General features: G+C 41.7%; 2 protein-coding genes across 2 annotated transcripts; one reads left to right on the top strand and one right to left on the bottom strand.

Moving 5' to 3' along the window:
- The first annotated feature begins 10 nt into the window (after positions 1–10).
- Positions 11–14,175, top strand: nacad (NAC alpha domain containing). Its single transcript, XM_061716751.1, has 10 exons — positions 11–234; positions 4,012–4,295; positions 4,414–11,203; positions 11,284–11,532; positions 12,016–12,107; positions 12,588–12,656; positions 12,793–12,939; positions 13,027–13,161; positions 13,291–13,413; positions 14,034–14,175. Exons 1-10 carry the CDS (start codon positions 150–152, stop codon positions 14,046–14,048), a joined length of 7,989 nt encoding a protein of 2,662 aa, XP_061572735.1. The 5' UTR covers positions 11–149; the 3' UTR covers positions 14,049–14,175.
- A 335-nt stretch (positions 14,176–14,510) lies between these two features.
- On the bottom strand, positions 14,511–20,141 carry glipr2l (GLI pathogenesis-related 2, like). The gene is made up of 5 exons (XM_061718355.1): positions 19,746–20,141; positions 19,077–19,185; positions 17,489–17,592; positions 16,148–16,225; positions 14,511–15,521 (listed from the first exon to the last, which is right to left on the bottom strand). The coding sequence occupies exons 1-5, from the start codon at positions 19,756–19,758 to the stop codon at positions 15,355–15,357; spliced, it is 471 nt and encodes a 156-aa protein (XP_061574339.1). The 5' UTR covers positions 19,759–20,141; the 3' UTR covers positions 14,511–15,354.
- Between the last annotated feature and the right edge of the window lie 272 nt (positions 20,142–20,413).

Below are 20,413 nucleotides of genomic sequence, written 5' to 3'. Positions count from 1 at the left end.
GCTGCAGGGAAGATCTGAGAGCTGGGTCGCTGAGCATCCAGATTCCCCTCCCCTCCTTCTTCTTTCTCACTCCCTCTCCCAGTTCACCTTGTCTGTTCTGGCTGTGTGGTTTATTATTGCGTCAGAGCCAGAGAGAGCCAGCGAGAAGCATGCCAGGGGAGAGCTCTCACAGATCTGTCCCCGCCGACAACCACCCGGAGCAAGGAGCCGAGCAAACAGGGCTTCCAGGACCAGGTAAGACCTCTGGGTTTGGGGTTACAGAGGAGAGACTGAGGCAGTTATTTTGGACTGAAGATGGAAACTAGGTCATAGTCCTGACTGAATGTTGTATTAAGCAGATGGCACAGGGGCATGAGGAGATGACAAGTCAGTGAGACAGACAGCATGGAATAGAAATAAAGATGTTGATCGGTAAACACTACCTGCCCAGATTCACCATGTGGACAACACTCATTTTTGGAGCTGGGTAATTTCTTTCCGTTGACATGTGCACCCTGATTAAGCTCTGATTTGGCTGCACATTTGCCTCCTAATTTCCTAAACTGCATGCGGTTTAAACTTGGAGAGATTAGTAGCCTCCGCTCCTAGAAGTCTAAGCTCACCTTTATTAATCCTCATCCTTATCCAAAAGTAGAATGTCCTAATAAAATGTGCCAGTGGACTTCAAAACCCTTTCTTAATCACCTTCGCCCAGCACCCTACCCCCATTGCTATTAGAGCCCACAGCCCTCTTTTTCCCCACCCTAAACATGGCCTTCTCACCCCTATCCCTCCTCCCATTGCCCCGTCTCCATGCCACATCCGCATCCACATCTCTACATCAGTTTGATGAGCTGGAAGGGTAGAGAAGGGCCGTGTAGCTCCTCCCTTCCCCCAGCCTCATCAGGAACATGACACAGCAGCATGGCAGAGCACTCTGCAACACACAAACACAATATACAAACAACTTATCGCCTGTTTCTGCACCTGCAAATCATGAAATAAATGACTGCATATGGAGGATGATAGCGATAGAGTATATTGTATACTCCCTGTCTAGCTGCCAGGCTTATTTTTATGTATTTTTTTTTTCTACTGTGGCTTGCTGGTTTAGATATATTACTGCTTAAGGTTTACCATTTCACCCAGGCACTAAAAATTATTTTTGCTTTACATCATACCGAACAAAGAGAACTGATTCATATTCCAGAATTTAGTGAATAGAAAATGACAAAATATGTATGTGGATAGACTTATGCGGATAAATATGCATAAAGTACAAAGCAGAGTAAGATGAAAGAGCATTAGGACACCTTGGGTTGTCTCTTTTTCATTACTTAACGGGAGCCTTAGCTGCAAATCCAGGCTCCCCTTGGGGTCGGCACTGCAGCCTTTGTGACGCAGCTCCAGTTTGCTCAACTTGCTGCGGCCTGCTTCTCACATGGAAAACCTGCTGCTTGATTTTGAAGCGTTCCTTCAGTCAGAGCTTAAAGGTAGCCTGATGTAATAATGTACATCACTGACTCATCTACTTTGTAGGATCCTAGCAACACATTTGTCATGGTGTAATTTTAACGCCTGAACCAACAGAGTAATGTCAGCTTGCTCGATAATATACTGAGTCAGACGTTGTTTGGTGTAAGTGTAATTTTTAATGTTTGCCTGTGAATATGAGGCTCGGTGCCTTTTGCAGGACAGTGCACGAGGATGCCATTGCACTGATGTTTTTGTGCCAGACTATAGTGCACATGTAATCGTAGCACATGGATCACCTTTTGTTGATATTTAACTGTTTCTCTTTCACTAGTTTACCGGTAAAAGACATGACTTACTGTAGCACATAAATGCACATTTAGCATGATATCGAGGCAGTGATCAGGCAAGCCTGGTAAGTGCCAATGGGTGCATCCGTCACCACCCCAGGCAGGGCAAGCAGGCAGCAACAAAGGGGGTATTAAAAAAAGTATTTGCCAACATAAAAGAGTTTGAGTTTAGATATAATTTGAAAGATATATCGTATCCATGTTCTTGATGGAGCAAAGCACAAATTTAGGTATTTGTGTGAGCGTGTGTGTGTTTGTGGCTGGCACCAAGCTTAGCCACTTGTGTGTCATTATAGCCAATCAGCATGTGGATTGAGGTCACAGTGGCAATAGCTCAGTTGAGAGAATAAATGCAGCTTCTGTTCTCTCCACAGAGAAAGGGACTTACAATACATCCTCTTGGGATACTTCAGTGAATGTGTAGTTTTGTGTCCTAACACTAACAGCATGAAAAATGATTAAAGATAATAAACTGAACTGCAACAGATCATGAACGAGGTCTTTTCTTCTATCTTTGCTTTTAACTTATTCCTACCAACGACTAACCAACCTAAGCCCCTGACCCTGTTTTGCTTCATCTACCCTGCCATTTCATGTCAATGAGTGTGAGGTTTGGAAGGATGAGAGGACAGAGCGACTCTGTAATGTGATAACAGTTCATCTGCCACTGGCCAAGTTTAACAGAGAAGCTAGCAAAGGTTAAATATTGGGTAAGGAATTGTTTGCTGAAGCCTTTTTGCATTTTTTTTAACATTTTGTTTCACCTGACATTCCCTTTACACACCACTGGTAGACAGTTGTTTAAATGCCATTTATGTGAAAACAAACATCATTAATCTCCAGTGGAAGCGGCGAGGGTCTAAAATGACCATCCAGTAATTCTGAGTGACTTTACTGGGTCATTATAGAAACTAAAATGGTCTGTCTGTCAAACTCTGTTTCTTCAGAGATGTGTTGTCTGTTTGTGTGCTTTGGAGGTTTAGCCTTGGAGACAGGGTGAGAGGAGCATTGTACTTTTTGTTTTGTTTTCAAAATCTTGCTGACTCTCACTAGTTTATCCACCATCTCTGATCCAACTTTTGAGTTGTTATCCACTGTTATCCACATGTTGAGTTATTGTTTCTAATTCTTGCCTTAGAAGACCACAGAAACAATTAAATTGTTAACCAAATTTTCATATTAGTACTAAAAAAAGTTTGTTTTTGTGACTGTAATCATTTCCAAATTCATTTTCAGTTTCAGAGTAACAACATTGAATTGAATTGAATGCCTTTTATTGTCATTATACAATGAAAATTGTAGAACATAAAGATATTATTAATTTCCATCTGGCATTTTGATTACATTTTTCAAGGTCTATAGTTAAATCCAGGAGAAGACATTCCTTTTTTTTAAATATCTTCTTTCAGTTTATTCAACAAAGAGTTGCAGCATCTAAGACAGAAATCCACACGATCACTGCAATCACTGAACTAATTTGTCAAAAGCAATAACAGATAATTTACAAAATAATTAGTGATGAAAATCAGACATTGCTTTTGAATTGTGGTTCAACAAAATCATAAAAAAAACAAACAAAAAAAACAAACCAAGAAACAAAGACAAACCCATGAAACTGGTCTTGACAAATTAGCTGGTACCCTGTTATGCTAACTAAGTTCGGGGGCAGCAAAGTAGCCTCAGAACTTAACCAAGCCTCCTCATTGTTTCACGTTAGGTATAGAGTTATTTTTAGTTTGAATGCTTCATTTTTAGATTTGAACATAGAGCAGAGGTAATTAGTCAAAAAGCTCCAGTTTTATCTCCTGTCTGAAGGACATTCTCCCAGGAGCCTTGTGGCTTATTAATAAAAGTGTTGACAATTCCGGTCTGGCTTTTTATGATTTACTTTCGACAGTTGAGTCCTTCTCAGTTTTCCACTTTGGCTCTAACAGTGATGGATGGTGTGATCTGACACTGATGTACCTTGACCTTGAAGTTCACTTTGAATCTCCTAGGAAGTTGTCTGACCTGTTATTATTACTTTTGAAAGTATAATGCAGGGGACATTGTGGGTTTTTCTTTCTTAAATGGAAGGGTACTGAAAAATTTGTCCATGCATGTGCTTATGTTTCATTTTTTCACTTAAATTGGGATTTTTTTTTTACAAATGTTTTTGTGTCATTTGAAAGCTACGCTTATTTTATTTCATTGTATATATTTTTTCTAGATGTGAGCAGACACCCATCTACAGACTCCACCCCAAGTGATAGTGGCTCCTCCCCCAGTGACAGTTGTTCTAGTCCTTCTCCCAGTACTCCCCAGAAACTTCTCCCAGCATGCACTTCTCCATTTGGACCACGAATATTTCATGCAACACCCAGATCCTCTGGTTCTCCAAGGCCTCAACCTGAAGGCTCAGATCATCGGAACAACACAGCCAGAACGTCTGGTAAATTAGGTGGTCATGGACCATGTGGCCGCCATGTCCCTATTAAGATGGAAAGAATAAAGGTATGTATGTGCTTGTATATTTTAGCATGCATGTTATTTAAAACATATTTACTAGATGACTGTTCTTTAGTGTTACATTTATATGAACTTGTATATGTATGTTTATTGATGTTGCCAGGTCCTGACTGGTTCAGAGGTGGAGAGTGACTACCAAGAACCTCAAACCATTGACACAAGGGTGGTGATGGGGGAAGAGACACTGTTAAAAACAGCAGAAATGCAAAAAGGGAATCCTCCAGGTGAACTAAGTGGTCAGGGTAGCCCTTTACCAGCTATTCCAAGTTTATCTCGTCCTCAGGCACAAGCAAATGAGACACAGCTGGAAATCTGCAATGAGGAAAGCCAGTTGCAAATTGTTCAGAGACCAGAAGATGAGGAAAAAGTTCCTGTACAGCCCTTAACCATACTGCCTGCCGCCTATTCCACAGAGCCACTCACAACAGATGACAATTCAACGGACAACAAAAAAGAGGATGAGACCCTCTCTCAGGATGAAGTGCCTTCACTGTCTTTTTCTGAGCTGACTTGTCCCGTTGCTCTGTCCTTCTCTGAGCCAGCCTATGGCGTTGACCCCCTACGAGTGGGTGTACCCTCATCTCTTGATCCAGACCTTTTCTATACCGCTCCTTCCACTCCCATCAAGATGGCTTCTCACTCTTCGCACCTTAAACATCATTCATATCCTGGCTCTCCATCCTGCCCTCTCTCCCCTGGCTCTCCCTCTGACAGTGAGGACCTCTGTTCTCCTCTCACTTCTCCTTCTGGCTCTTATATCACAGCAGAGGGTGGCAGCTGGACTTCGTCTTATACTTCCTCCACCTCCCCTTGCACTTCTCCAAACCTGCTCCTTGCAGAAGAAACTAAGGAAGCCCCTGCTTGCTTTGTGAACTCCTTATCAGAGATTGGAGACGAGGTTGGAGAAGAAAAGGGGCGATTGGGTCCAGAACGGGAAGAGGAAAGAACTAGGGACTTCTGTCTGTATCATCCTGGGAATTTTGTAATGAACTCACAAGTGGGTATAACAGACATAGTTATCCCTGAGGAAGATGAAGCTATAAAAGGGGAGGAGGCTAATATTTCCAGACAAAGTTCTCATCCTTGCTGGGTGACTGAGAATGTATCACCTGTAAGGAGCAGCAGTAGTAGCAGCAGTGACTCGCAAGAGGATGGGGGGGGGTCAGAAATTTCACTCTGCCCGCTATATACCACTGCAGAGAGAACAGACTCCAAACCCATGCAGACAGGCCTACGACTGCAACTGGAGGCTTGTATATCAGATCATCAAGGACAGATGGATGCCCACCCAGAACTTGCTTCCACTGCGTTGACTCCTGACATAGAGAACATGACAATGGCCTCTTCTAGCCTCAGTTCTGACTCACCAATCCTCCCATTGGATGCCTTCTGTACTGGAGCATTTGATCCACATGACGCCAGTTCTTTCATATTTGCCCAGGCAGCATGTGCTGATGATATACCAGATGAGGAAAGAATGATCCCTGCTTCCCTCATCCCATTTCCACTTCACACCAGCTTGATCTTCAGGGCTGATTCAATGGAAATTACCCTCTTCCCTACAAAAGAAGAAAATGAAACAGAAGTTAATGAAACAAATGATGTTGATGCATATGCTGCAGGAGAGGAGGAGGCAGATGTAGAAGATGATGATGATGATGAAGAGGATGATGAAGAGGATGATGATGATTATGAATATGATGATGATGATGATGATGATGGCAATGAAGATGCTACTCCTAATAGCGATGAAGATGAGGAAAAGGATAAAGATGAGGATAGCAATTTGTTGGACGAAGCAGGCAAAGAAGCAAAAGTAGAGGTAAAAGTGGTAGAAGAAGAGCAAAAGGAGAAAGAGGAGGAGCAAGAAGACGATGAGGACGATGATGAGAGTGATAGCAAAGGAGGGGAAGATCCTACAGATGAGGACAGCTCTTCATCTTTCCTTCATTCACTTTCAGAAACATCTATCAATGAGGGACTAGATGAATCCTTCTGTTTCCAAGATGATACAGATGAATCATTAGATTCTGCCTCTTACAATGGGGAGGAAGATGAAAAGCTATATAGCACTGAGAGGCATGCACAATCACTTGAACCTTTACCAGCAGATGGACTTGATCTTACTAAAATCCAACAACCTGAAGAGGGGTCAAGTCAAACTGCACCTTTGCACAGACAACAAAGTGTGGATAAGCTAGTGGATCAGTCTGAAACCGCCTGTCTTTCTGAAACCATTGATGCCTATCCTGAAGGAAACAATGCAGAAGTCAAAGCTCTTGGTGTACCTCCACCCCCTGAACGACAATCAGACCACACATTGGAATCAATCAGGGAGAAAGGAGAGAAAAACACCACACAAATGCAAGTGAACTCCAATACACCTATGGATAACCAGAAACCGCCCTGTCCTTCAGAGACAAATTCTTGCCAACCAGAGTCCCTCTCTGACTTGAATGAGACAGGGGTGAAGAGAAAGATGACGAATATAGCTCTTTCCTCCACTACCCTTGAGAAGCTTAAGGAGAACCCTAATCAGTCCACTACTCCCACTTTTAGTCTTACATCACCTATTTCTGCAACTGAGTCCGAAACTATTCCTGCAACTGAGTCCCATACTATTCCTCCTGTCATTTCAGTGCCAGAGACAACAGCCCTGAACAGTTCAGTCCTTCCAGAACAATTGTCAGAGGAAAATCCAAGTGTTAAGGATGTTGCATTGAAATTGCACTGTGATTATACAGACGCAGAGCTCACAAAGGAACCTGAGAGAGATTCCTTCAAATTGCTGATCAAGCCTCGTCATAACCCCCCGGAAAGCAAAAAGGCTGTAGGAGCAAGCAGAATTGCATTATCAAAGTCTTTTTCTAGCAAATACAATGTGCCTCTAGGAGGAGAAGCTGTGAGCAAGTCAGGAAGTAACAATGAATCAGACCATGAAGTTGACCAGAAGAATGGGAATGCCTCTGCTGAGTCTGTGACTGTGGAGTGTAGAATTAGTGACTCTGGTCCTTCGCTGAATATGGTCACACCTACCAATGACTTAAATAAAGGGGTTCTTCTTCTGTCCTTCCCTAAAGAGCAGAGTCCCAACCCCAGTAATATCCCTGTGTCTGCCTTTCCAGAAGTCATCTCAGAAGTTGGTGACAACTTAGCTTTGACTCCTGAACACTGCCCAGGTGATTCTGCCCAAGAGAACCTAAGGGAGAACTCTCTGACCACTGATGAGGGAATCCTGGGAGCTGTTGGATCCTTACACTCTCCCCTTGCTATTTCACCTAAAAGAGAAAATTCAGAGACAGACACAAGTAGAGAAGTGGGTCTTGGAGCTGGAGCATGGTGTGATGACAGGATGGGGCTGGGTTTTGGTTTAGGATTTGAATCAACAGATGAGTTTGGTGTCTGGGGAGCAGGAGAGTCACTGTCTTTGTCTCTTGGCAAGAGGTATGAGTTAGAGGCAGAGGGCCTTCTCATGTGTGACACAGAGGACCAAAGTACACAGAAATCCATGGTTCCTAATATAAGCAGCAAAGTGTGTAAAAATTATGACAATGTCTTGGCTTCTATTGTGGATGAGAAAGATAGCAACAGTTTGAGCGGAGAAAAGAAGCAAAAGGTGGATGAAGAACTGGTTACAAAGGCAATTTCTGAGTCCAACTTGGCCACGTGGAAGTCTGTTGAGGAGATCTCAGAAGCAGGCGGAGGAGAGGATGAAAGCTTGAGATTCCAAGAGGATGTCAGTAATTTGAATCCAGACAATGAAGATGATAACACAGACACACAAATACAAGGCACTTGGAGGAATTCAAACAATTCTGCTTTTGACTATTTGGCAGTGGGCATGTTTGGAAGCCTGAATGCTCTTTCAGAGGAAGTGAGACACCAGGGTATGAGTGCCAGTGTTAGAGAGTCTGTGTCCAATATTCCACTAGAAGAGATGCCTACTCAGGTCTCAGATAAGACTCCTGGTAAGGAAACAGAGCCAGCAGAGGGCCCCATAAACCGAACAATAGACATAACGCAAAAACAAGAATCAAAAGAGGGTGTTTTCAGCATCTCAGAAACAGTGGTTGATACTTACACAGATGGATCTGCTGTAGCAAAAAGCATTGATTCACCAAGTATATGTGACTCAATAAGTGACACTAGTCCAGAATGTCAACCAGTAACAACTCAAAAAGAAGTTGCAAAAGAGGGTGTCTCTAGCAACTCACAATCACCAACTGATGCTAACCTGGCTCCAGCTACGATAGCGAAAAACACTGATTCTCAAAGTAAATCTGAGTCAACATCTGATTCTAGTCCAGAACAGCCAGTCACAACTCAGAAAGATGTTGCAAAAGAGAGTGTCTTTAGCAACTCAGAACCAACAACTGATGCTAAAGTGGATGCAGCTACAATAGTGAAAAACACTGATTCCCAAAGTAAATCTGAGTCAACATGTGATTCTAGTCCAGAACAGCCAGTCACAACTCAGAAAGAAGTTGCGAAAGACAGGGTTTCTAGCAACTCAGAACCAACAACTGATGCTAAAGTGGAAGCAGCTACAATAGTGAAAAACACTGATTCCCAAAGTAAATCTGAGTCAACATGTGATTCTAGTCCAGAAAAGCCAGTCACAACTCAGAAAGAAGTTGCGAAGGACAGGGTTTCTAGCAACTCAGAACCAACAACTGATCTTAACGCGGATGCAGCTAAAAAAGTGAAAAAGACTGATTCCCAAAGTAAATCTGAGTCAACGACTACTCCAGAACAGCCAGTCACAACTCAGAAAGAAGTTGCAAAAGAGAGTGTTTTTAGCAACTCTGAACCAACAACTGATGCTAACGTAGTTTCAGCTACAATAATGAAAAACACTGATTCCCAAAGTAAATCTGAGTCAACATGTGATTCTAGTCCAGAACAACCAGTTACAACTCAGAAAGAAGTTGCAAAAGAGAGTGTTTTTAGCAACTCTGAACCAACAAATGATGCTAATGTAGCTGCAGCTACAATAGTGAAAAACACTGATTCCCAAAGTAAATCTGAGTCAACATGTGATTCTAGTCCAGAACAACCAGTTACAACTCAGAAAGAAGTTGCAAAAGAGAGTGTTTTTATCAACTCTGAACCAACAAATTATGCTAACGTAGCTGCAGCTACAATAGTGATAAACACTGATTCCCAGAGTAAATCTGAGTCAACATTTGATTCTAATCCAGAACAACCAGTCACAACTCAGAATGAAGTTGTAAAAGAGAGTGCCTTTAGCAACTCAGAACCAACAACTGATGCTAATGTGGCTGCAGCTACAATAGTGAAAAACAATGATTCCCAAAGTGTATCTGAGTCAACATGTGATTCTAGTCCAGAACAGCCAGTCACAACTCAGAAAGAAGTTGTACAACAGAGTGTCTTAAGCAACTCAGAACCAATAGCTTATACTAACGTAGATATGGCTAGAATAGCAAAAACCATTGAATCACCAAAAAAACCTGAGTCACGATATGATACTCGTTTAGAGTGCAAGCGAGCCACAGAGAGTAAAATCTTTTCTTTACCACAGGGAACATTTGGACATTTCCCTGCTAAGAGTAAATCTAATACTTCCCCACCAAGCTGTGGCCATGAAAACAAAGAAGAAAATACTGTCACTCTGTCAGATACAGAGATGGTTGAGTGTCAGACTGAGGACCAAAGAATATCTGATGCCAGTCCTGTAACCGTTGAAGAACCAAAAACTGAAGATGCCTTTAGAGGACAGCATTGTGCTGTTTCTAACTCAGGGGAAAAAGATGAAGAATGCAAAGAGAAAGAGAAAGATGACAAGAAAGATAAGAAGAAAGCAAAAGATGGAAAAAATATTTCTGCACAGAATGGTTCAGAGCACTTTTCATCTCATGCCCTTAAAGGGGGACTTTGCACAGATATACCGGCTGCTGCTACGAAAGAGAAGAGGAGAAAGCAGAATAAAAACAGAGTGTCTCAGACAGGAAGTCGAGCTGACTTCAGTCCTGAATCTGTTGATTATCCAAAACCTTTGATTCCATTTAATACCACAGCAGATGGGTGGTCAAAGGGGATTGCAGACAGTTCTAAAGCTAAGAAAGGGTATAATGCAAACAGCAACAACTTTACATCACTGGATTGTCAACAGAAAATATCTGGAACAGACAAAATTGAATCTGCTTCAGAGATGCTGGGATACAGTCCCCGTCCTGATGCTGAAAGACAAGAACAATGCAATTCTACCACGAGAATGCCAGACAACCTCAATATAGTGGTTTCAAAGAACCAAGACTTACATGAGAAGCGGGAAGTGCTTGATAACAGACCACTATCTGATACTCCAATTGGAATCACAGTGGACATTAATGATAACAACATAGACACTGGGCCCAACCAACACTCCCAGAATATCATGCCATGCTCTCTGACTCCTTTCTCCTCCACCACCTCCTTTATATTTTCCACCAACTCCTCCCCTTCCCCACCTTCTGCTTCAACAAAGCAAGAGAATGGCCTTTCTACACCTGTACAGGAATCCCAACCTATCCTCTCAGCCCAACAACAATCTTCATTGTCTACATGTCACACAACCCCTTCTCCTTTCTCTGCCTCCTCCACAACACAGCGTTCTCCTGATTCTTGTTCTCCTTCAAACAACAACCTCAAAGAGGTCACTGATGTATTTTCTGCCAAAACTGTCTCTTCACCTTCCCTATCCACTACTATACCTTTAAACCTGTCCAAGGCTACCCAGGAGACAGGGGCTGTAGACACAGTATGTGTTCCAGACTCATCTACTCATACCCAGTCTCAGTCTAGCTCACGTCCTCAGGCTAATGTCAGTACCCACCCTCATAAACAGATCAAGCAAGATCAAACTTGGATAACCCAAGACAAGGCCAGAGGTGAGTAGATAAGTGACTGAATGTTAAATATGAGCTTCTTGACATACATATATATACATTATTTAAATGTTCTATGTCAGGTCCAGTTTTGGCCAGAGAGGAGACAGACAGTGAAGAGGATGGTGGACAGCCTCCGCGAGGTTGGAGATCTCAGCCCAGAGGCATTGCAGGAAGCAAAAATGGATTGTCACGGAATCAGTCTGGTCCAGTCAGTCAACAGGATATCCAGCCCTTCTTTACCCACCAACGGACCGAGAGACAGTCAGGCTGTCCGATCAACCACAGCCACAACATTTCTGAAGAGACTGACCTATCCCTCAAAAATGACTGTGAGTCTTTGTCTCTTCTCATATGAAGCAGAGAAATTCCCTACATTTCCTAAGCTCTCCATTATTCACCCCATCCCCTCTCTGCCTGCCCGTTGTTCTCTCTCTTTGACAAAAGTTATTATCTTTCATGTATGTGTATAAATATAAACTAATGCTACAGACTACCAGAAAGATGACTGATTGGATTAACCTTTCTCTCATTGTTAGGTGCTGGTTGTACACAAAGTTAATGTTTAATTAGTGGTAAACCTCAACATGTAACTAATCAAATTTATTTTCCATTAGTGGAATACAGTCCCCTAAAATTCCCCTTCATTTATTAGATTTGCTTTTGGAATTCATAATGAACACTTTTCATTTGCACAATATTTAATGGAGTCACTGATGTCCTTATAGCTACTGGTTGTTAGGGTCTAAGTCAATAAGGATTGACCCATCACTACGGTATGTTCCTGTGTGTTTCTGGAAAACATCTATGTGCAGGTTCTATGTTGGCTTCCTGTAATGAGTCTGAGAGTGAAGGGTCAGTGCCTGAACTGGAGGAACCAGAGCCCCTGAGACCATCAGAACCACAGGCGAGTCTGTTTTCTTTCTTGCTAATAACTTAACACCACATTTGAAGAGATAGGATAGAGAAGTACCGCTTGCTCCTTATATAGTAATAAATGAGATGGAGAAATTCTGTTCTGGAAATGGAGAATCTGTATTTAAACATCAGTATATTTCTTTTTCTAATGTTATATTTACGTTATACCCATACTGCTCCCCATCTGGGGATTCTAAATATTTTTTTAATTTGGCCATACTGGCTAAAAAGTCTATGTGTGTGTGTGTCTGTCAGAGAGAGAGAGAGGGAGAGAAAGAGCTATTTAAAGAAACATACTGAGCAAACTGTTCTGCTTTTACAAATAAATTAAAAATCATCCAATGCTTGTGTTATGCTTGTGTTATTTTAATCGAATTAGCAGCGCCGACATCTAGCAAATTAACATATTAGCCAGTACGTCTGAGATTATTTGAGTGAAGTTACTGATATACAGTATGTACTTTTTCAGTCTGTCTCTTCTGCAGATGAAGGACTGAACAGACCAAAGCAGAGCCGCAGTGAGAAGAAGGCCCGCAAGGTCAGACGGCTGGCTTTGTATGACTGTAGACTCAGATAAACATTATCTCAGAATTGATTATCACAGCAAGCTCCAGATTTTATTTGGGTGTTTAATTTGCTTGTTTCTGTCGCTGATTGTCACTCTGTGTAAACAGGCAATGTCTAAACTGGGTCTGAAGCCAGTCCATGGTGTTACCAGAATAACCATTAGGAAGTCCAAGAGTATCCTGTTCGTCATCAGCAGACCAGATGTATTCAAAAGCCCTGTGTCAGACATTTATATTGTATTTGGAGAGGCAAAGGTTTGTCTTCTTAGTTTCTTAATTTTTTGAGCATCACTACATGTTTAGTATTGCCTCTCACTTACTACCCTATACTCCTGTCCTCAGATCGAAGACCTATCTCAGCAGGCTCACAAAGCAGCTGCAGAGAAATTCAAGGTACCTGTGATGTCCTCTCCTTTAACCCCACCTGTCCCACCCAGCCTCACCATCAAGGAAGAGAGTGAAGAAGAGGAGGAGGAGGTATTAAGTCTTACTATTGTTTCTGAGCATGCCCTGCGATGGTTCACTGTCAGTACCTTTTGTTTCTAAAATCTGCTGAAAAATCTAAATTTTTCTATTCCTTTCTGTGCTTTTCTTTCTGCATATCAGGTGGACGAAGGAGGCCTTGAGCAGAGAGACATTGAGCTAGTGATGGCTCAAGCCAATGTGTCACGAGCCAAAGCCGTCCGAGCCCTGAAACACAACAACAATGACATTGTGAATGCTATCATGGTGAGGAATGATGTGGCGGGTGAAGGGATGGGGTGGGGCTTGAGGGAGAAACGGCATGTGATAAACAAAGTCATGAGTCATCATAGCCAGTAAACAGAAAGGGGCGGGGTGGGGGGGGATAAAGGCAAGAACATCTCTTTAGTGCAGGGGTAGGCAACCCTGGTCCTCGAGTGCCACTGTATTCCATGTTTTAAATGTTTCCCGGTTTCAACACACCTGATTCTAATTAATGGTCCTCATTAGCTTGTCATCAAGATCTGAACAACTCTGTTGATGACACAGCTACTTGTATCACGCTGTGCTGAAGCAGGGTAGGATCTAAGACATGCAGGACAGTGGCACACGAGGACTAGGGTTGCCTACCCGTGAAACGTCAACACAGCTGCAGTACGAATTAATGACCACCAGGTGGCAGTAAGACTTAACTTTGGGTTAAAGTCTTGAGTTGGTGAGCTCTAGACACGTTTTTCAATGTGTTGAATAAAGCTTAATGAAAAGTACAGAGGACACTTGAAACGCATCCGTAATCGTTTTAGTTATAAATCTAAATTCTTAATTTTGTTTGCAATCTTAAATTTTGTTTGTTCCATCTCTTTTTTTTTTTTTTTACTGTTTTACAGGAGCTGACCATGTGACTGAGGTCTGAGGACACTTTTACTCCCAACTCCTTTCCAGCCTATAAAGCCTAAACACCACTGACTCTTCTGTATCGCTGCCGCTGTATCTTGCATCCCCAGTATCTGCTAAATAAAGTCTGTTCCAGCGTGGGCTATGACTGAACTGTGAAACTGACCAAAAAAAAAAAAAAAGGCAGCTCCACATACACAACACAAAGATCACAAACATGTTTAAAACTGTTTTGCTAATTTACTGACCTACAAATGACTCATAGGTTAGATTGACATTTTCTATAAACTTATATATGCAAATAACTTAATGCAGCAAAGGAGAACAGAGTGGGTATTGTGATATATTATTACAATCTGTACACACATATGTGTCTCCTCTGTCTATGTGATCCTGTGATGGTCTGACAGCCTGTCAAGGGTTCCACCCACATCGCTCCTGATGACAGCTGAAATTAACTCCAGCTCCTTGCCAAACAACCCTACCATAACCCTGAGCAGCACAGAAGCAAGTCCAGAGAATGGACGAATGAATCTTCACATGCAGGAGATAACTGGAGCTGCTTGAAATAAATGAAGCAGCTTCTTAAATATCTTTATATTTTGGAGGGGCCATTTACAGGCTGTATTATGACAAAATTAAACTCTGTTTTGGGTCTCACTTTGTAACAATGTCACACAGAACTGATGGTACAAATATACATGGACAGATGTCAAACCCATCTATCAACTTTATTGCAGGAAAACTGACAGGAGTCCAAGACACAACGTGGGACCGCTGGGTCTGGACACAACAAAAACATTCCAAGCACATTCAGTCATTAGCTTCAAATTACAGCAGCGTCTACATGTTAATGCGTTCTTTTGACTGAATTAGAACTCACTCTTTGACAAAAACAGATGTGAAGACATGTTGTACCTCAGTATGTAAAAACATATAAAAAGAACTTTAATTTGGGAAATACTGTCAGAGTCAATGAAAGCTGCTATCGTAATTAATATAAAACAATCATCGTGATCAGGGAAGTCTTCTGTTAGAAACGTCAAACAGCAGTAACATTTTCAACTTTAACATCGTGACAGCTCAAATTTTCAAATGTAAAAGGAAAATGTTTAAAGCTGGAGCACGCTTTGTCTTTTAAAATCCATACAAAATGTGGTATGGCTCTCAATGTGGCAAGATTTGCTGCTCTCCAGAGTATCCTCCACAGCAGTGCAGGCAGACAGCCCCGGCCCCGCCACCACCACCCCCATGCCCAAGAGAATGGAATAAATGCCTTTGGACCTAAATCAAGTCAAGGGGATCAATATCTCTTCAAGAGCTGGTTTTAGCAGGGAGGACATTATTCTCAAAGTGTCCCTGGTTGGTGATATTCCCCGCTGGGAAGTATCTGGCCACCACAAAGGAAGAACCATCAGAAGCTATGGCTTTACCCACACCCAGCTTGTTGCTGTTCTTCCACACCATGGCAGTAAAATGACCTACGAGTAAAGAGACAAATCAAAACAAAGAGGACATTAAAAACGTAAAATACAGGGGGATATGCAGTTAGACGACCGACCATACTGTTAAGAAATTACTGCAGCTGAGTGCACCCATTCCTTAGCTCATCTAAACATTTACAGACACAGGAATCTTAATTCCTGTCTCTGCCATCAGTCCTAAACACATCCTCATCCCTGGTCCTGTTTATACCTTTTTTTTCTGTGAGGGAATGTGAGATGAATCGGTGTGAATCACTGCGATGACCCACACGTGATCTGCTTCACATTTGATTAAGTTACCCTGACTCATACGCGCTTGTGTCTGAGGTTATGGGAAAACATCTGGAAGAATTAGAGTTGAGTGGCTATGGCATGTGGGTTCAGGAGTGATGTGCAGAGCTGTGAGTTCCCAACAGTTTCCCCTTGGCTGCTCACTGAGTCAGGAATCACACGCTCACATCAACATAAGAATAATAGCGACCTTCCCTGTGCCAAGGAAAGTGTGACAATGATTGACAACAAGCAAACAGAAAGGGACAAAGATGCAGAGGAAGCAGCAGACGAATTAAGACTGAAAGAATAAGATGAGACAAGGCAGAAAGACGAGAGACAGGAATTCTTACCAGTGCCTGAAGAGAATCCTGGACGGTTGAAATTGTACTGCTTCACTTCGTCATACCAGCGGTCTGCCACATCTTTCCCTGCAAGAGAATTTGACGGAAACAGAGTAAAAAAGTTTAAGCAAAATCAGATTAACCTTTTAAGTGTGAGGGAAATGCAAGAAGATGGTAAGTATGAGCCACAAATCGCTTGTGGGAACATGTTTACATTGGAATGCTTTTTTCCACCCACTATCGAGCTGTTTTATTAACCACATAGGCCTGATGTTTTTACGGTGAGTCATTGTAGCTGAAGTGGGGGAAACAGATCCCAGCTGTTCAGCTCGATAGGCCTGCAGTCATTACAAAATATTTACTTTAGGCCTCACATGTGGACATACCTTGTCTGCAGAAAAATGTTTTACAGTATTAGAAAATCATGTCCAATTTCAATCATCCTGAACCTTAATTATATTGTACATACAATCACTAAATAATTGATCCCTATCTTAGGTATGGTCAAAGGCGATGTGTTCTTTCAGTTTTAAGATGTTAATAACTTAATTTTCTACTTCTCACCAAGTCTTCAAATGAGCTAAATCCAATCTCAGATGAACAATAGCACGTGAAACATCAGAGACTTTATGTATTTAACTAAGACTAAGCCAAATATCAGAAGCTAAGTGTTTAAGAAAAGTAAGCGTTGCTCCCCATCTATCTGGGAAAGGTCATTTCCAAACTATTTAGTCTATTACTCTATAGTGAGAGAGGACGTTCACCACCAGATTATATACATTTGGACTGTTAAATATTCATGATTGCAATTAGAGAAAGACTGAACAAGTATGGCTTGTTTGGGAGATTTGCCAGGAGAGATCTTGCTCTTGCTCTCAATAGAACATGACAGCAGGGCTTAAGTTTTCAAAGTTGCATCAGAACTTCTGAAACAAAGTCATCTGAAGAAATATATTGGTTTTAAGCTATCCACAGAGAGGATAACAATGGGAAACTGTGGGAACTAGTGAACCGTTATGTGTACATTTATCTTAATTAATTCATCAGAAGCGAATCAAAATGGTACTCAGCTCTGATGTTGATAGTAATGAAAAGGACAGCATCTGAAATACAAAAATTACCTCCAATGAGGTAACTACAGATTTCAGGATATGATAACTCTTGAGCCCTTGGTGGCATTGCTCATCCACTTTGACAGGGACAGATTAAGTGGGCATTCCTCTATTAAAAAAAATTGTTACGTTCTTGGGTAGGAACTCAGAATTTAAAGAGTATGTATTTTCTTTTTCACACAACTATGTGCAGGTTGTCACTCGTGTTTTCAGGCAGAGCTTCACAATTTGTATGTACCTGTTTGGTCATAGGAGGCCCATGCAAGGTTCTCACCACAGCTTCCTCTGCTGGACGCCTCGCTGTGTTTCAGGATTCGTGTGCTGGCCAGACTTTCAGCATAACTGAGAAAAGAGACCAAAAAAGAAAAAAAACCCTTTACAAACTTGCATCAGGAGATACTGCTACCAAGAGGAGTTGTGCATGAAAGGTTTAAAACTATTTCTCCTTAAGATTGAGAGGGGTATTAATTTCTAAACTGTATTTCCAAGAACTAATCGGATTATGTAAAGCAGGAAGTCACTGCCTAAAGCTACGTTTGCCCAAGTATCCTATAGATTTTGTTCAGCTTGTAATGACATGAATGTTGTACAGATTAGCGTGATTTACAAACTGTACTAGAGGTTTAACATGTTAATGTTTGAGTTAAGGATAACGTTACATTGTTTTCCCAAATCCAAAACTGATATAAAATAGCTCACATTTACATATAATAATAATAATAATAATAATAATAATAATAATAATAGGAACTGAGGTTTTTGTCAAATGCCATTCACACCATTACACATGTTCTGATTCAAAGGTATACATGAGAGAAACGGGCTCCCTGAACACATAAATAAAATATAATACCACATCCAACTGCATGCTTCCCAGCTAACAGGCAACTGGTAGAGCCTCACGTTGTCTCAGATCCTCCCTGCTGTTCTGTTTATTTGTACAAAAGTTGCACATTAAGTTTAACTGAGAGAGACAAGTTTGTGCTCACACAGAGGGATGCTTCAGCTCCCTGCTGAGTTGATTAGCAAAATCAAGAACGTATCCTCATCATCCAAGTTCTCTAATGTATGGCTCTGATCATTTGTAAACAGCGAACATCTACCACAGGGAGACGGTATTTAGCTTCTTTGATGAAAAGACAAACATCTCCACGCCATGAATTACAAGTGGCAAGGTTTCTATCAATCTTTTTGACTTTTAATTCAAAATGTTTTTTCTATTTTAAGTTTCTGGACGGGCAGAACTGGGCTGAAGCAATCCTGACATTTGGAAATCTGTTAATTGATAGAAATTAAAAGGCACAAACATAATTTCCACATTACAATGAAATGTGTTGTATCTGATGTCCAAATCAAAATTTACCTCCAACTATGAGGAGTCTGCAGAATTTAAACTAAATCGACACACGTGTTTGTGTGGGTTCTTGCAATCCAAATTATTATACAGCTTGTAATAAATAGCTGATGTTCCAATGTGCTTTAAATGTTCAATCACATATTTGATCAAGCATCGGATATGAATGAGGGTGAAAGACTTAATAAGTCTGCTGGGCTTCTTGGGTCATATTAACTTGAAAAGTCTCATGGAAATCCATTCAAACTTAATTTGAACAATATTATAATTGGGCTGAAGTTCGCAGCACCAGTATATCAATATAACCTGCAATCAAATGCAAACAAACACGCTAGATATATAACATTTTGTTATTGCAGGTGACAGGCACAGCTGGTGCTGTCACACTAATCCCCAGCTATTTGGCAATGACTGATATACACGGTCCTTATTTATAATGTTTCTAATTTGATCTGCGTGTACAAAAACCCACCGAGCAGCCTCTCTGTTCAGCTTGCTGCTCATCTTCATCGGAGGAGCCTGATGCTTCTTCCTGTACTCATTATGGCATTGCAGCACCTCCTCAGCAAACTGCTTTGAGGCTGAAATATGAAGCGGACAGAGACGTAAAGTGTTAAGAGACCTATGACAGAAAAGACATAGTGATGCAATGCAAAGACTCATGCATGATTGTCCAGTTGAAGCCTACAGTCTGAGTGACTTCAGACTGTGAGTAACAATACAATGACAGGTGTTGGAGAAGAAAACGTCATCCAGAAGCACCCCAACCCCCAGGCCTTCCCCTGCTGCCTGGTGCCGATCTCTCACTAGCCTATTCATGAACCCCTCGAGTGCTCACACAATAGGCACATTCAAACAACCACACAGAAACAACAGATGTGTAGATCCTGCCAGAGTTGACAAAGCAAGTTGCAAGAATCAAGTCCATTAAAGACTTAAATTGTTCAATTCAAACCTGGATTCAAATGGTAATACTACATGTGCTCTGGATTTATTTAAGATATTCAAAATATTATAAAAAATCAAAAAACTACCCCGCAGGAATGTACACACACCGTTACACGAGGACAGGCTCTACCTCAGGCAAAAAGTCAGACGGCATACGAAGTTACACAATCCTCAGAGTGCAGTTACAACTCACCTGATTTCCCCATAGTGCCGACACACTGAGTCCTCAGTAAGTTCAGTAGTACAGAGTGACAGCAGCCCCACCTCCCTTTGTTACCTGTACACCTTGGTTTTTTTGCTCCCACTCTTGTCCTCTGTTCCTTGAACACAGCCACTCTGAAACAGGAACCTATGTGTTCATTTCAAGCTATTTCCGTCTCTCTCTCTCTTTTTCAGTCCCACAGAAATTTGGCCAAGTTCCTCTTTAGACTAACATCTGGATGCAATGATCATTGCACAACATGCTTCTTCTTAAAAGTGCATTTTATGCTATTTAGGACAACCTGCCTGGCCTGCCTCTCAACCCTACATCTACTATCCATGTGCCAGCACTACAGACTGTAGGTCAGTTCACACACAGCCTCTTTCGATTTCAGAAAATGAAAGGGAAGCCCTTCAGTCATTAGTGACATCATCTCTGTGAGACGCATGCCCATATAAGGCCCTGGGAGTTTTCTCCAACTTGGTAGCCTGGGAGAAATGTGCTCTTAGCAACTGTGGCGGGGGCAACTGTGCCCCACATTGTAATGATGCAGCATTTCACTGGATAAAGTGCAGGACAAAGACCTCTTTTCACTTCGGCTGTATGGACATTTCCACAGCTGCCTTTCAGTTTCTTTACTAACTATTCCATAAATAAGT

The sequence above is a fragment of the Cololabis saira genome, chromosome 3, assembly GCF_033807715.1.
Source record: "Cololabis saira isolate AMF1-May2022 chromosome 3, fColSai1.1, whole genome shotgun sequence".
Classification (NCBI taxonomy): Eukaryota; Metazoa; Chordata; class Actinopteri; order Beloniformes; family Belonidae; genus Cololabis; species Cololabis saira.
This window is presented reverse-complemented; position numbering and strand designations above follow the sequence as displayed.

Excerpts from the sequence above, each read along its gene's own strand:
- nacad (XM_061716751.1), top strand. The coding sequence starts at position 150 with ATGCCAGGGGAGAGCTCTCACAGATCTGTCCCCGCCGACAACCACCCG. Across the intron at positions 11,204-11,283 it reads AACCCAAGACAAGGCCAGAG|GTCCAGTTTTGGCCAGAGAG; the intron begins GTGAGTAGATAA and ends GTTCTATGTCAG. Across the intron at positions 11,533-12,015 it reads CCTATCCCTCAAAAATGACT|GTTCTATGTTGGCTTCCTGT; the intron begins GTGAGTCTTTGT and ends ATCTATGTGCAG.
- glipr2l (XM_061718355.1), bottom strand. Across the intron at positions 17,593-19,076 it reads CTGAACAGAGAGGCTGCTCG|TTATGCTGAAAGTCTGGCCA; the intron begins GTGGGTTTTTGT and ends CTCTTTTCTCAG. Across the intron at positions 15,522-16,147 it reads AGGATTCTCTTCAGGCACTG|GTCATTTTACTGCCATGGTG; the intron begins GTAAGAATTCCT and ends CTTTACTCGTAG.